The sequence below is a fragment of the Pituophis catenifer genome, unplaced genomic scaffold, assembly GCF_029215685.1.
Source record: "Pituophis catenifer annectens isolate HBS135680 unplaced genomic scaffold, rPitCat1.0.hap2 SCAF_2, whole genome shotgun sequence".
In the NCBI taxonomy this organism is placed as follows: Eukaryota; Metazoa; Chordata; class Lepidosauria; order Squamata; family Colubridae; genus Pituophis; species Pituophis catenifer.
In genome coordinates this window covers 232,864,092-232,879,576 of record NW_027256882.1, presented here as the reverse complement: position 1 = coordinate 232,879,576, position 15,485 = coordinate 232,864,092, and the positions used below count along the sequence as shown (strand labels likewise).

Sequence of the window (15,485 nt, the reverse complement as noted above, 5' to 3'; positions counted from 1 at the left end):
CTAGCACGTAGGCATGGAAATGAATATAATACCAGGGTGTGGGTCTACTTGTCATGTTTCATTGTGCAGAATGTACAATTCACAATGACAATGCAAAGAAACAATAGCCATGCTAAGATTCCAAGAATGATTTGTATTCATCTTAAATAGCAACAAAAACTTTGAATGTAATCACAGCAGATTTTATCTTTTCACATTTATCTTTATTTACATAATGGGAAAAGATGGACAAATACTGTTTATTCTAATGTCCTTTTAAAGGATGATAGTCAAACTACATAACAAAAAATGATTTTTAGTTTCTGGCATACTAAAATTAGGTCAGAGCCTAAAAGAGTGGCATGTTTATCACGTTAAAATATATTCCTGCAGGAGTGAGGCCACTGGGTACAAGTTTATCTATTACTTTCAGGCCTCACTCCCCCACTTTAAGCAAAACTTTGCAGCACAAGAAGTCTTGTAGGGCTGCTTTGTAGGGCAATGAAGATATCTTAGACTGGAAGAAGAAATATGATTTAGAGCATCCCGTGTAGAACACTGCTGGAAACACCTTTAAGGCAGACCATAAGTAGCTCATACTTACTTATACTATAAAGAACAATAAGTAACCTCCAGAAATTGGAGAGTGCTCCAACACTGGAAGTTTTTAAGAAGAGATTGGACAACCATTTGTCTGAAATGATATAGGGTCTCCTGCTTGATCAGAGAGTTGGACTAGAAGACCTCCAAAGTCACTTCCAACTCTTGTTTTTCCGTTCTGTTCTGAATCCCAAACTATCATATATTTGTACAAGCACATTTCTAGGATATCAAATATTTGACAACTATCCCAAGATGCCATCATTCTCTTTATAAGATCCAGGTCACAGTAGTTATTATTATGCTTGAAAAATACAATACGGGGAACAGAGAGCATGCCTTTACAAAATTTGAAAGAATCTATTGTAGTTTCTTATTAGGGATATTAGAGTCACCGTACAGGTGAGATGGGTGGCATAATTACATTCCATGTATAAACTATTCCATATAAGCACTAGGTGCAGAAGTCAAGGAGGTTTTGTTAATGTCAATGATATATTAAGTTGAGGAATAAAGCCATTAATAAATTATATGCATCGTTTAGGTTAGTCTTCTTCAATTGGCATTAGGCATCAAGCACTATTCTATCCTTTTACTCTTATAAGTTGCAAGATAAAGAGAATAAGAGAAATCTCCTGTCCTCATTCAATCCACTTTTATTTCTTTTCCCTTTATGTACTGCCATTTTTTTTCTTGAGGGGAAGAAAAAAAATCTTATCCAGCCTTCCCCAAGCTGGTTTTCTCCAAATGTATTACAACACATAGCCAGGCAACCTCTAGACAATTAATTTACCAATTTTTAAAGCATTCCCATAGTACTGCAAATTTATAAATCATTCCACCACTATGATTGCATTTATGTGATCTATTCATCACAGAAGAAACAAAAAAATCCCAGCATTCTTAAGAGTTTCCTGTAATTAATAAGTTTGCCAGCAGTAGTGATAAAAAAGAAAGATGATATGACTTAAATCACATTTAATTAAAATCACAGGTAAATATAAGAAATGCAATTAGCTTTAAGTGTATCTGAAAAGAAGACTTAATTGTTTTAATTCAAAGGAAAACAGTAATTTTACGCTGAGGAAATTATGTTAAATCCATCTGATCTAATCAGTTACTAAAAGTAGACCCCGGTGACTGATGACAAAAAGAAAGTAAAAGTTAAGCAAGCAAATGGATGGAAAATGCTCCCTTTAGTGGCAGTAATGTACTTTTAATCTTGTACTGCAATATTGAAAACAAGAAAATATTATTTTTATTATGAATTTAACCATATAATAATATTCTATTGTTGGCTAAAGATCCTAAGCAGAAATACTTTAAGCCATCATGAAAAGTTAAGGCTACTTTGCTATTCAATCAGAGGAAGATTATATTATATTTGCATAACTTTGCTTTTTAGCATTTTAACCATCTGATCTTTTAGCTTAATAGTACAGGACTATTAAGTAATTTATTTTACTTTTGCAAGTAAATAGATGAATGCTCAATTTTTAGTGACATCATTACACCTAATGCTACTAATATATATATATAAACCTACTTAATGCTTCAACAATGTTCTAATTATATTATTACTTACTACCTCCAGGATCTTCCATAAAATAAGCAGAGACATTGGCTTCATCTTTTCCATATTGATTCTGTGCCACCAAAGTATAATTGCCATTGTTGACATGAGTAGGATTGTCCAGCTGAAGGCAGCCATGATATTCTGTCCGATTGGTAACATGTATTTTGGTCCAAATATATTCTGATTCATTCAGTTTAGCCCCATCGTGTAGCCATGTCAAGACTGGTTGTGGATTTCCCCTCACACTGAATGGAATGCACCAATGATGGTCCGAATATGGTATTTCGAGAAATGTGATATTTGGGGCAACTATAATAAGAATGGAAAAAGAAAAAGAAATAACCTGAGTCTTTCATGTATTCTCTTCTTTGTCAATCAGTCAGTTTGTTCAAATAAAGCTAAGATACAAGCAGAAAGGTAGAAGGAATGAAATTTGAAAAAAAACTCATTTGCATATAATAATAAAAGAATTATCTAGAAGAGGAATTGCTAGAATAGGACCCATACCACCTCTGCTGACTACCATGCCATTGGTGGATGGTGGGAATTGATTTGGGGGCTTCTACGGAAACCAGGAGATCTGTGCAACTGCTTTACCAGATGCCTAGTCCCACCAAACCCTCCATTTCATTATTCCTTTTCTAAGATTACTATCAACACTAAGAATGCGTGGCAAATTTCAGTAGTCGGTGGGAGACAGACAGTTCTTTAAGGGCAGACCAATTTAGAGAACTGAATAAGATATAATCTTAATATTGACTGGAACACCCTCCTAGAGGCCATATCATATTATCATATGTAAATACCATTTACTTTGCTGCTGGCATTTACCCATATCATTGCTTAATGGCTAATGTAGTAATAGTACTAAATACACTGAATCCTATAGCAAATTCAAATGAAGAATTTCATTGGTGTGATAGCATGGTAATTATGGCTATAAGTCATTAAGGACAGCCAGGAAATAAAAAGATACAATTCTCAATCTCACTTATCTGAAATAGTATATGCTTGAGCAGGGGGCTGGACTAGAAGACCTCCAGGGCCCCTCCAGCTTTATTCTGTTCTATTCTGTTCTGTTCTGTTCTATCTAACTCATTTCTTGCAAATATTTATTTTATAAACAATCTCTCTTTCTTGGAAAACTTCAGCATAAATTCCAAAATGTTATTTCCCAATTTTTTTCATTAGGCAACGATTTTCTGCATGAAAATTATGTCTAAAGTTATTTACATACAGAACACGGTGAGGTCGACAGAAGCTTGGTCTTCACCCACAATATTTTCTGCTATACAGTAAATCTGTATGCCACTGTCACTTGATGAGACATTCTTTATAGTAAAAGAAGCGGGGTTCTTATTTGTATCACTCTAGAAGGAATACAAAGAAATACATAGGCTTAGAGAATTTCCATTGAAAACTGAGTATGATTTTCTGCATACTATTAATGCCAACAAATGTACTTAACTAATTTACATAAGAACACTTTCAAAAACTTTATTCACTACTAATATGGAACAAGCACTGTATACACACTGCTTGTTTTGAGGACCTCTTTGCAGATAGTCTATTATGCCCAGTTTCCCTTGGATGACAGTTAGACAACATCCACTGTGGTGAAGAAGGTGTGCCTTCTATGATACTATGGGCTTGTAGCAGTGGTGGGTTGCTACTGGTCCGCCTTGGATCAGGCGACCCAGTAGTGGCAGCAGTGGGAGACTCCACCCACCCACCCGAACGCTTCTGTGCATGTGCAGAGGCGGCATGCACAAGTGCACGCCCACACAAGCGTACCGGTAACAAACTAAATTGAAACCCACTACTGGCTTGTTGAGCCCAAGGGAGTAGAAAAATGTTTTGGTAATTTGACTTTCCTCATTATCCAGCTTGTTTCATGCCCTTCCTAGCTCTTTAAGAAGCAAAGCAAGATATACAGATGATTTCAGGAGAAAATTAACATTTCCCCATGTTAGGAAAATGAGGAGAGGTATAATGCCATCCATTCTAAAGCAGGTAGTTACGCATTCTCTTTTGAAAGTTATATCTGGACCCAAATGTCCTTGATAAAATGAGCTGCAGCAGAAATGAAGACCACCCAAGATAACTTAATGCCTGCTCAAAACATGAGTTTTACCATGGCTAATTATACATTTTTTTTAATATTAAACTCTTACCTCATGTTTTGAAACAATATTATTGAAAACCCAAGCTATCGTTGGTGATGGACTTCCTGTGGCTTCACAATATAAAGTGATAGTTTTGCCTTCAACAACTGTGAGATTTTGTGTATTCAACTTGACTGAAGGCATGCCTAGAGAGTAAGACAGAAATATTTTTAAATCTGAACATATATAGTATGGTATATGTTTGTCAGTTCTCAGAAATTAACGCAATATTTTGGCGCATCAAAACAGAACTTTAAAATAAACAGAGTACTGATTCGTTACGACAACCTCACAAAGTAAAAGGACTTTATTCTACAGACAGTTTCATATAGTAGCAAAGACTGTTTGATGCTATCCCTATCTCAAGTAAAACTTCCTTAATATCTAGTATGAAGTATTTAATATTTGTCTATTCATCTGCTCCCTTATTGCATTCAGTTAAATATGTTTATCAAAATGTGTAAAGGAAATTTATATCATGTGATTTACTGGATTATTCTCCATTCCTCCCAAGTGAAGACATCTCCAAAGTAATCCATCTCTCACAGTAACAGTGACCACTACAGAGTAGTCATTTAGATTACCGTTTAAAATACTCAACTATGCCACTGGTGGAACTATAGGCACCAACGATTATTCTTAAAAATCCTTTTCCTTTCACCAATATTTGGAGCAAATCTCTCCACAAGATCTAGAATAGGCCTGGATTTATTTTAGCTTTGTGCTTACTTAAAGCACAAATACTGCTTTATTGTATACTGTACAACAAATATTGACTTGTCATTTTCAACCCCAAGCCTAATTTTGTTTTTCCCTGGAATTCTGACATCAACCTAGAAAAAGTAGGGTCCTGTTTTAATTGTGTAGAATGTGTAAAAAAAAAAAAAAAAGGAATGATTTCTGAACTCATGCAACATGAAAGTTTGTTCATGTATAAAAATTCTACTGATTTCTTGTAACCTAGCCCATATACTGATGCCACCAAATACACCCAAGGAAATGTACTGCATACATATATAGGAACCAATAGACTTTACAGCATCCTCTGATACAATTTCATCAGATGTTTGATGCTTCTACATACAAAGGACATAAAATATTTTACATTAAACATTAAAAAACATTCAGTTCAAAAGCTTTGTTCCTCATTGTTGATATTGAAAATTAATACATGCCCATATAACTATTATCCATTCCAATTTATATAGAAATTCTCTGGGACTGTGCAATAACATGTGGACTGCTATTATGTTCCTCAGACAGGAACATGTTCTCCCCTTGTGAGATGTCCTTGAAAATATGTTATTTGTTTTGTAGTATAGGTGCCTAGTAATTTGTGAACATAATGAAAGTTGGAAATATATTTTTTCCAGAAGAAATTAAGTTAAATGTGATACTTTTGGAATGATGACCAAGATGATAATCTGAACCTTTGGAATTCTTCTTTCAAAATCAGTACATTTCTTTTTTTAAAAAAAAAAATATGAAATTATATTCTTATACTGCTATTTCAGTTTGTCATTTGGAATACTACTTCATAAGGTAAATCTTGTATGTATTTGGCAATGAATATGTGCAAATAAATTTCCAATTACAGGCTAATGGATTGCTGCAGGTCTGAACTATCTGCGAAGATCTTAAGTCCTTTTCATTGATTTCAGAAAGTAAAGGCAAAGAATGCTAGTTACCATTTAAGAAACAGAATGGAACAGAATACCACTGTCATTATGTCACATAATCTCCTAGATACACAATTATATTTGCAGCTGAAAATTTAAGGATGGGAAGAAACTGAGAGAAAACAGATAAGGTTTTCACATACATACGGCTCTCAAGAGAGGGAAAAGGAAATAAAAATCTGCTGAAGAGCTACAGGAAAGGTCATGTTGGAGTCAAAGAAGGAGAAAGAGAATATGGCTAGCAAATGAAGTGGATCTAGGCAATTTCAGATTGCTGAAGATATCTACGTTCCTGTGAGATGGAAAATAATCCACAAAGAGTCAGCAGATGGTTATCTATGCTTTATCATATCAGCCCCCACTTTGCACCCCCAAGGAAAAGGATGACTGAAAAATAAGTTGATTAACTTTCTACTAGCCTCCCTCCCCAAAACAAATTGCCAGCTACTGTAAGTCTAACAGAAGCCTACCTAAATACTTATGTTGCTAACAAAAGGGGCACATTAGCAGAAGTGTTGCTTTTGGAGGCAAAGGGACGGTTTTGCAGAGTAATGTATGTAATTGAAAAAATGTCGACCTCCTAGAATACTGAATGCCCTTTCTCTGTGAAATGTTATGAATAAATAAAATGTGAACCAAAAGAACCCCCCTTTCATTCTGCCTCTAAATAGCTACAAGCTTCTATTCAAAATACCAGTCAATTTGCACTAAAAAGTCTAGAGATTGAGAACGCTCAAAATTCAGGGCAGACAAAACTAGCAGAAACCTTTAACTTACAATAAAAAGAAGGTGCAGTCATAGATGTTCCAAAGTGTGGAAACCTACCCTCTTTTTTGTACTGTACATTTATTACTTTACGTTCATAAAATACTCTGAACCCTACTGAACAATTATGTAACCTTTCAAGAGCCTATTTCAAGTTCATTTATGCGAGGGTATGATTGAGACAGAATGTGAGCAGTATTGAAATAGTAATATTAGAATCCTCTACAAGCCCTACCAAACTGTGTAAGGCTTATTTTTTAAAAAAATATATACAAGCTCACAAGTTAATAACTAGCTGCACTTAACATTTTGAGGACCAGAGGACTGAGAGCTACAGGCAAAACTATTATTCAAAATGGATGTACTATGGATTACACAACTGGGCGAGGCTGGCATTTTGCTGTTCAGTTTTCTATAACAAGAGTTTGCATTTGCCGCACCAGGCAAAAAAAAGGAGTTCTGATAGAACCAAGCTTGTATTTGTTTCTTACTCAACCAGTCTTCTAAAATTTATGCCCAAACTTGCCTAAACACAAGCTACTTTTAAAAAATCCATTCAAGACTGATTTTCCCAGCTTGATATTGTCACAATGGTTTTGAAAATTATAGGTGAGATTATTGGGCTTCTAAAGTGCAGCTCCAATATTTGAATATATTTTAAAATGCTCAAGTACAGCTTAATGTCTATAAAATAGCAAATCTTTTTTTCCCCTATATCACAGAGACCTTACTTTCATAGATAATTTCTCCCATAAGTATTTTTATTGGTCTCAGATTTTTTCAAAGAATATGATATTGATATTATATTCTAATAAGGAAGCTATAATTCACTCAATGAGGCATACCATGTCATCACAAAGCTTTGATTGGCAGTTATCTAAACTGGAAGAAAACTCTGCATGTGAGTTGCATATTTATTGTAGCCTCAAAGCTTTCAGTAACTGGAATTACTGGACAAAGTCTTAAGAGCAAAATTAAACAGAACATCCATTAAAATCCTAGTGCCGAATATATTTTTGAACCTGGTTTACTGTTTGTATATTTTAATACAATAAGGTGAATTACACAGAAAATATCTCCATGGTTGCAACTGCACAAAGCAAATAACATATTATCTATTTAGAAGTAACACTGCAAACTATATACACACAAGTAATGAAAAGTGGTGGGCTTGCATACTAATTGGTTTGACAACAGGAGAGAACTTCTCTAAATATAGAAACACTGCATAAGATATTAGTTGTTTTTGTATACCCTCATTCAGAGGCCATTTTGCATAAAGCATTTGGCATTATCAAAAAGGCTTGCATAGTTAACTTAGACATAATGCCCGCTATTATTAATACTTTGGTGTGATGTACATAACAGTAAAGGCAAAATCTTCTCATGAGTCAAGTTCAAATCCTGGTGACTCCATGGAACTATTGATGGAATCATTCTGTAAAAATACAGAAGTGGTGGTTTGCCATTATTTATTTTCAGAATCTTTCTAGAAAAACTAATTTAGAATTTTCTGATTATATTTTCAAGTATTAACTAGATTCAATCCTACTCAAGTTTCTAAAATCAACCAAAGCAGTTACCTCTCTGATTCTTAGCTAATATGCTTCCACGGTCCCTCATTCTTCCATACAGTATAATTGATAAGACACAAGTACAACATTTTTAAAAATTCTTTTTTTCAATTAACTGTTGAAAACTATTGTTTAAATGAGAAATTATACTTAAATTAAATAATTAGAAAACAATCCAATCATGATCCATAATCTGAAGTTCATTTGTTCCCCTAAATGATAAATCTAACCAATTTTTTCACTTATGAATATTTTGAGAAACTACAATTTAGTTTTTAAAAAATGGAAGATTCTGCTGTGATCTTTGCTGCCACGCTGGTGAGAAAAATCCTATAAATCAAAGCAGGTTGTCTATCTGAAGACAATATTTATTGCTCCATTTCATAATTTCTGATTATGTGCATCTCTTATAACAAGGTTGCATTCTTGTGCATCAATAAAATACAAATTTTCTTGAGTTGGGCTTAATTCCCAGTTACTACATGAACACATTCATGTAGTATTCTTGACAACAATACAGAAGTAGTTTGTCACTGCTTTTGTCTATTATTTATTCTCAGCTTCTTTGACTAAAGCCTTTGGATTTCCAAAGGGTCTCCTATACAAGCATACACCCAGATCAACTCTATTTAGCTTTTTGGGAGCAGCAAAGTTCGGGCTGTTTGTTCCCTATTGTTGTCATTTATATAATAAGAATCATTAAGTGAATTTTTCAGATCAGGATATATTTTGCAGACGACAACAAGCTCACTGGAGCTGATGTTGATAGGTACATAATGAATCCATATGAATCTGCTGGATATTTATGCTCCATCCAAAATCTGTGGAGAAGCAATTTGACAAACCTTCCATTCATCTGGAATCTTTTTTTTATTTATAGATAACTTTCCCTATCAGTATTATGGCTGTATTTGGATCTGTGTTGAAAGAGCAAAATGTGATTCTGAGTATGTGTCTTAGGAAAATATGCATCTTAGGAAAATATAAACTAGATCTTAGGAAAATATGTATCTAAGATGTACCTGACAGGGGTTAGATATGTGCCCACGTATATTCCAAATCACTATTACCCTTCAAATCTAGACCTCTACACAACTAGAATCATTCTAAAATTCTTCTGATTTTATTTTAACAAAATAATGCCCTATAAATAACTAAAGATAATTTACAATCAGTATTATAAACAGGGATGTAGTACTATAAACAGGGATGGAGTATTATAAAAAGGAATGGAAACAGATATGAGCTCCACCTCCTATAGTTGGCAATGACTAGCGAAGTAAAATCTGCAGGGACTCCTTTCCTTATTATAAACAGGGAAAGAAATAATTTGAAACTTTTCTGGTACATCCATTCTTCCAAGCATTACCTGGTAAAAAATAAGTAGGGAATATTGTTTAAGGTATCTTAGATGTTGATATCTCTATTGTACAGAATTTCAGCATAATCCTCTTTGTTGGATCTTTTTTGACTCAGTTATTATCTATTCATTGATGTCGCTTAATATTATCAATTCAAGGTTGCAAACTCTGAGTTAGGAAATCTTTTGGATGACTTTCCTTGTTTTGATGTGACTGTCTTTTCAATGTCTTTACTATTTCTTGTCTCTTCTAATAGGTTTTTGAAATTCTATGTTAAGTTCCTTCTTGAAATCATGTCTTTCTTGCCTTTGTCTTGTCTTCTCTTCTGGGCAATATTCACTGTCTGTTTTGCCATCCAGTTTGCTTTATTCTATTTTTGGGGTAATCTCATTTCACATTCACTCTCAAAAATGGCTTTGATTTAACTCCACAGTTCCTCTGGTTCCCTATCAATGAGTTCAAGACGTCAAAGCAGCACTGATGTTTTCTTTGATAACTGTTGGTATATTTTAAGATTGTATTGATAGCTGGTTGACTTTGTTCTTTTGTTTTTTCTTGGCTTGGATTTGCATATGAATAGTTCACGATTTGTTCCTTCCCACTTTTTAGATTGTTTTAATCCAGCCTTTACTATCTTTTATAAATAACTCAAGGCAATGAACATATTTGATAATCCTTCTGCCTCCTATTTTCTCCATAACTATAATCCTGTGACCAGGTTGGGCTGAGACAGAATGATTGGCCCAAAGTCACCCAGCCAGCTCACATGCCTAAGGCAGGAGCCATGGGAGTAGAATTCAGTTTTCTAGTTCCTAGCCTGGTGACACTACACCGATTTGGCCTCTCGCCACAGTTTTGCTGTTATAATTTACCTCTTCAATTCCGTGTATTAATTATATATTAAATTTTATTTCTGTGTGCTCTATCTGGTTATGTCCATGTATACGTGTACCGTTTTGGATGTTGAAGAATGTGATAGCAATGAAGAAATCATTACTTTGTCAAAAATGTATAAGCTGTTCTCCTGCTTTGTTTCTATTTTCTAGTAGTATAAGGAGTATATAAAAATATAGTCCAACTACATTTTTATCCTTACTACTTGCAACTCTTCAACCACAAGCAGCGCATCTCACTTGCATGTTTTGTCATTTTCAAATCAAACTTGACTACAAAACTCATCAAGCTCCTTCACTTTTGCATCAATGGTGAGAGCAAAACCATTCCTTCTTTATTTTTAATGCCTTGAATAGTAAGTAGTGTAATATTCTGATTGAAAGTGTCAAATTCCAGTCCATTTGAATTTGTTGAAGCCTAAGATGACTCTGTATATGTTGTTCATGTCTGTGCCTACATTTTAACAATATTTTTTTAAAGGTGGCGTTTTAATCTAGAACTGTGTTATTAAAGTCTGATTTGAGAATCCTCGGGGGATCCCTCAAATTCTACTCAGGGATCTGCAAAATCAAAATTATTTGCCAGATATTGGAGACATTTGCAAAAAATTTTTAAAATGTTACCATTCTCATTATTATTATTATTTGTTTTAATGAACAATATTTCATTAAATTTTATTTATTACCTAGTGGTTTTAATATTGTTATGTTTAACTGATTCAATACATAAGTATTATACAAATGCATATATTTTAATTTTTAATATGGTAAATATTGATAAATGTAAGCAACACAAACAAATGCTCTTTGGGGGTTCTAAATTTTTAAAATGGGAAAAGGTATTGAGAGCAAAGTGTTTATTAAGATGAGCACTGACTATTAGACTGCATTGCCTTTGTGGCAGAATCTTATCAAGGCAGTCCAGATGGAAAAGTTTCTGTGGGATTTTGCCACCTACTGGTAAGGAAAGGAACTATATGATATGTCTCATTTATTATATTTACCTGAAATAAAAATGAATTTTTCCTCCAAATCAATATAATTTAAAATGAAGGGGGAAAAACTTAGATTCTCAGGCAATACAGTAATGGACACTTTTAAAAATTCAGATTCTTTTTGGCAGGAGGATATCTTGAATTTAAAGAAGTCTTCCTTTCAGGTAAATATCTAGCTGTTCATCTGCCTATTATATAAAAGTCTTGGGTTTAAAATAGTCTTATAATGGTTCCAAAAGCTTTAGAGTAATCTACAATTAGGGGAAACATTTCTGGGAAAGGGGAGGAATAAATGCTCAAAAATGGGTTGGAAAGACAGAGATAACTATAATTATTTCAATATGAACAATGAAGAGTTCAATGCCATAATATATATGCATATATATATTTCATAGGCTGATATTCAAATTGTTCAGTATTGTTTCCCAGATTTAGAAAATGTATAGAACTATATTTTCATGACATATAGCATTAGGTCATGAAAAACTAGATGGGATTATGAATTCAAGTGTAATGGATTTTATTTTTAAGTAATTTTGGAGTATAGTGGGTTTTTTTTTTAATTAAAATTTATAAAAGCATAATCTCTATAACATGTGAACCATATGTAGTATATAAAACATATGGCCAATATTACTGTCAATATTTCCAACAAATCAATGTTTGGCTTAAGTATATCCTTCAGAATCTTATTGTTACAATTCAAATGTATTGAGGGATTTAAGTTACTAGTTAAACTCCTAGAGGCAAAGATAATATTTTGAAGTAATGTTCTTAATCCAACTGAGGTTTCTGAATGTACATGATAAAATAAGATCCCATTCCATTCTTGCAGCAAGACTTGCAGTCACATTCATGGGAACTTGTTTAAAAGAGTTATAATTCTGGCCTAAAGTAAATTATATCTCAAAGCATTGTGCAAATTGATAAATCTTCCATCATTCGAAGACCTAACAGCCCCCTCTATGTTCAGACCAGGGGGATTTTACACATCACTAGTTCCAGCCCGATCATTTTAATATTTAGTCAAGATAGCAAAAAGCAAAAGTTCACCTTTAGAAAATTATTTAGCAGAAATGAAGATAGGACATCAGTGAAGATTTACAGAAGGCTTCTGTCAGAGAAGGAACAAATACTAGGAATGGGGAAAATATCTCATTCAAGACAACTTGATTTCAGAGTGATTTTTAACAACAGTGGAATAATCTGCAACAAGAAGTTTTAAACATGGACTTCATTAAAATATAAAATTTTGAACAGGAAATACAGTTAGTCCTCAACTTATGACAAGAATTAGGACTAGAATTTCGATTGTTAAGCAAGATGGTAATTAAATGAGTTGCACCTGATTTTATGACCTTTTTGCCAAGATTGTTAAGCAAATCTCTGCAGTTGTTAAGTAAATCATTCGGTCATTAAAGAAATCTAGCTTCCCCCGTTGACTCTGTCAGAAGCTGACTGGGAAGGTCACAAATCAGTGGTGGGTTGCTACCGGTTCTCCCCGGTTCAGGCGAACCGGTAGCAGTGGCGGCGGGAGGTTCTGCCCACCCCCCTGGATGTCATCAAATACGCTCTGCACATGTGCAGAAGAGGCACACACATGAGCGAACCAGTAGCAAAGGTAAATGAAACCTATCACAAATAGTGATCACATGACCCTGGGACATTGCAACCATCAAACACATGTGGGTTTCCAAGGACCCAAATTTTCATCGCGTAACCAAAGGGATGCTGCAACTGATGCAAGTGTGAAGATTATTTGTAAGCCACTTTTATCGGTGCAGTTGCAACTCTGAGCAGTCATTAAATTAATGGCTCTATGTTGAGGACTCCTGTACTGAAAAGGATTTGTCCAAACTATAATCTTTTTGATCAAGATATAGATACATAAATATCCATACTGCTGCTACATAGATACATAAATAAACATCATGCTATTGCTATTTGGCATAAACAACACTACGCAAACAGTAAGAAACTGTAAGCCACAAAAATTGTCATGTTTTTTCAATGACTTTCTGAAAACAAAAACCTAGTTTTCGCACTCTGCTTGGTACAAAGCTGTACTTCCCAAAATTTTGCTCAGTGTGACCTCTTCCACACTTTCAATCAGAATTCTGTCAAACATCTTCTCAGACATACTTAGCAATGAGCCTTGATAGTACAGGGGTTTAGTGCACCCTGTTATTAACACAGCTGCCTGCAATTTCTGCTGGTTCGAATCTCTCCAAGGCTCAAGGTTGACTCAGCCTTCCATCCTTTCTAAGGTAGGTGAAATGAGGACCCAGTTTGTGGGGGCAATAAGCTGACTTTGTATAAAATATACAAAAGAATGAAGGCTATTGCTTAACGCATTGTAAGCCGCCCTGAGTCTCCGGAGAAGGGCGGCATATAAATCAAATTAAAAAAAATGTATGTTTGAGTAAGTATGTCTGAGAAGATGTTTGACATCTAAGTATCTAAGTATCTCCCTGTAATTCTTACATTCATTCTTGTTAGTTTTCCTTTTGTATAAGGGAAAAATAACAGCATTCTTCCAATTGTTACGTCCAGATGCAGTTTTTCACATATATGTTAAGCAAGATACACACAGCCATTCCATAGACAAATTGCATTCATATGTAGACATTTCTCCAGTTATATAATCTACTCCTGAGCTTTAACTGTTATCAACATTCTCACAGCAATTATGACTTGTTTTTTGTCCATTTATCTTGGGCATTAACAACTATAATGCTTTTAATTTTATTTTTTGGCAATTCACTATCATCTCCCTATAAACTATAAATATAAAATACTTCTTCCAGGATTCCCTCCTTCCCCTCTTCTTCTGATCCACTTCATTTTGGGCTATTAAAACTTTACCATTCCTTGCTCTCTGCACCTAACCTTTGGTCTTTTTACATATTATACAATACAATAACTTTTTTCTCCTTCTATTTTTATAATTCCTTTTTCTCATTCACAACCACTTTTCCTTTCATATTCACAAAGCATTTTTCCATACTTTCCATTAGTGTAATTTCTCAGCCTTTTGGGGTAGGTGAACAAGTTGGAGGAAGGCAGGCACAGACTGCACATGAATTAGGTGAAACCAGGCAAGGGCTAGGGAAGCTGACATACATACAGTACATATGTCATACATATGAGATTAGCAGTGATATAAATAAATAAATGAGAAATGTAGCTACTGAGTAAAAAAAGAAAAACCTACACATTTTCCCCTATGGTGCAGCAATATTTATTTTTAAAAGTGAATCCAAATTCTAGTCTGTTAAAAAAAAAGGTGTTTAATATCTCTTGAGATAAACTTTCTCAGTAGACAATTAGATAAAAAGAAATCTGTTTCCACAAAACAGAATTTTAAAAAACTAGAAACAACATACTAGATACTAAACAGAAAAACAGAAAAGTCTGTTTTACATAGAGCTAGTGAATAGCAAGCCTCATTGCCTGTCCTCAGATAATATATACTAAGCCAAGATTGGTTTAACTACAGTTTATTAACTAAAGCCCATTTGTCTGTAATGACTCAACACAATAAATCATGGTTTACAGACCACAATAGCTAGATTTTATATTTAAACTTCTATAACTAATCATGTGGCACGTGGTGGCTCAGTGGCTAAGACGCTGAGCTTGTCGATTGAAAGGTCGGCAATTCAGCGGTTCAAATCCCTAGTGCTGTGTAATGGGGTGAGCTCCCATTACTTGTCCCAGCTTCTGCCCACCTAGCAGTTTGAAAGCACATAAAAAATGCAAGTAGAAAAATAGGGACCACCTTTGGTGGGAAGGTAACAATGTTCCGTGCCCCTTTGGTGTTTAGTCATGCTGGTAACATGACCATGGAGACGTCTTCAGACAGCACTGGCTCTTTGGCTTTGAAAGGGAGATGAGC

General features: G+C 34.4%; 1 protein-coding gene across 3 annotated transcripts in view; it reads right to left on the bottom strand.

The window, feature by feature from the left end:
* NTRK2 (neurotrophic receptor tyrosine kinase 2) overlaps positions 1-15,485 on the bottom strand; it is a 160,273-nt gene that overhangs the window by 141,094 nt on the left and 3,694 nt on the right. For 2 of the 3 annotated variants that reach the window (XM_070935631.1, XM_070935630.1), the window contains exons 2-4: positions 4,330-4,466; positions 3,393-3,525; positions 2,161-2,464 (exon numbers count right to left, since the gene is read on the bottom strand). In XM_070935631.1, the coding sequence (XP_070791732.1) occupies positions 2,161-2,464; positions 3,393-3,525; positions 4,330-4,466 (574 nt within the window). The remainder of the gene's footprint in view (positions 1-2,160; positions 2,465-3,392; positions 3,526-4,329; positions 4,467-15,485) is intronic. The other variant, XM_070935629.1, reaches the window with a different exon arrangement.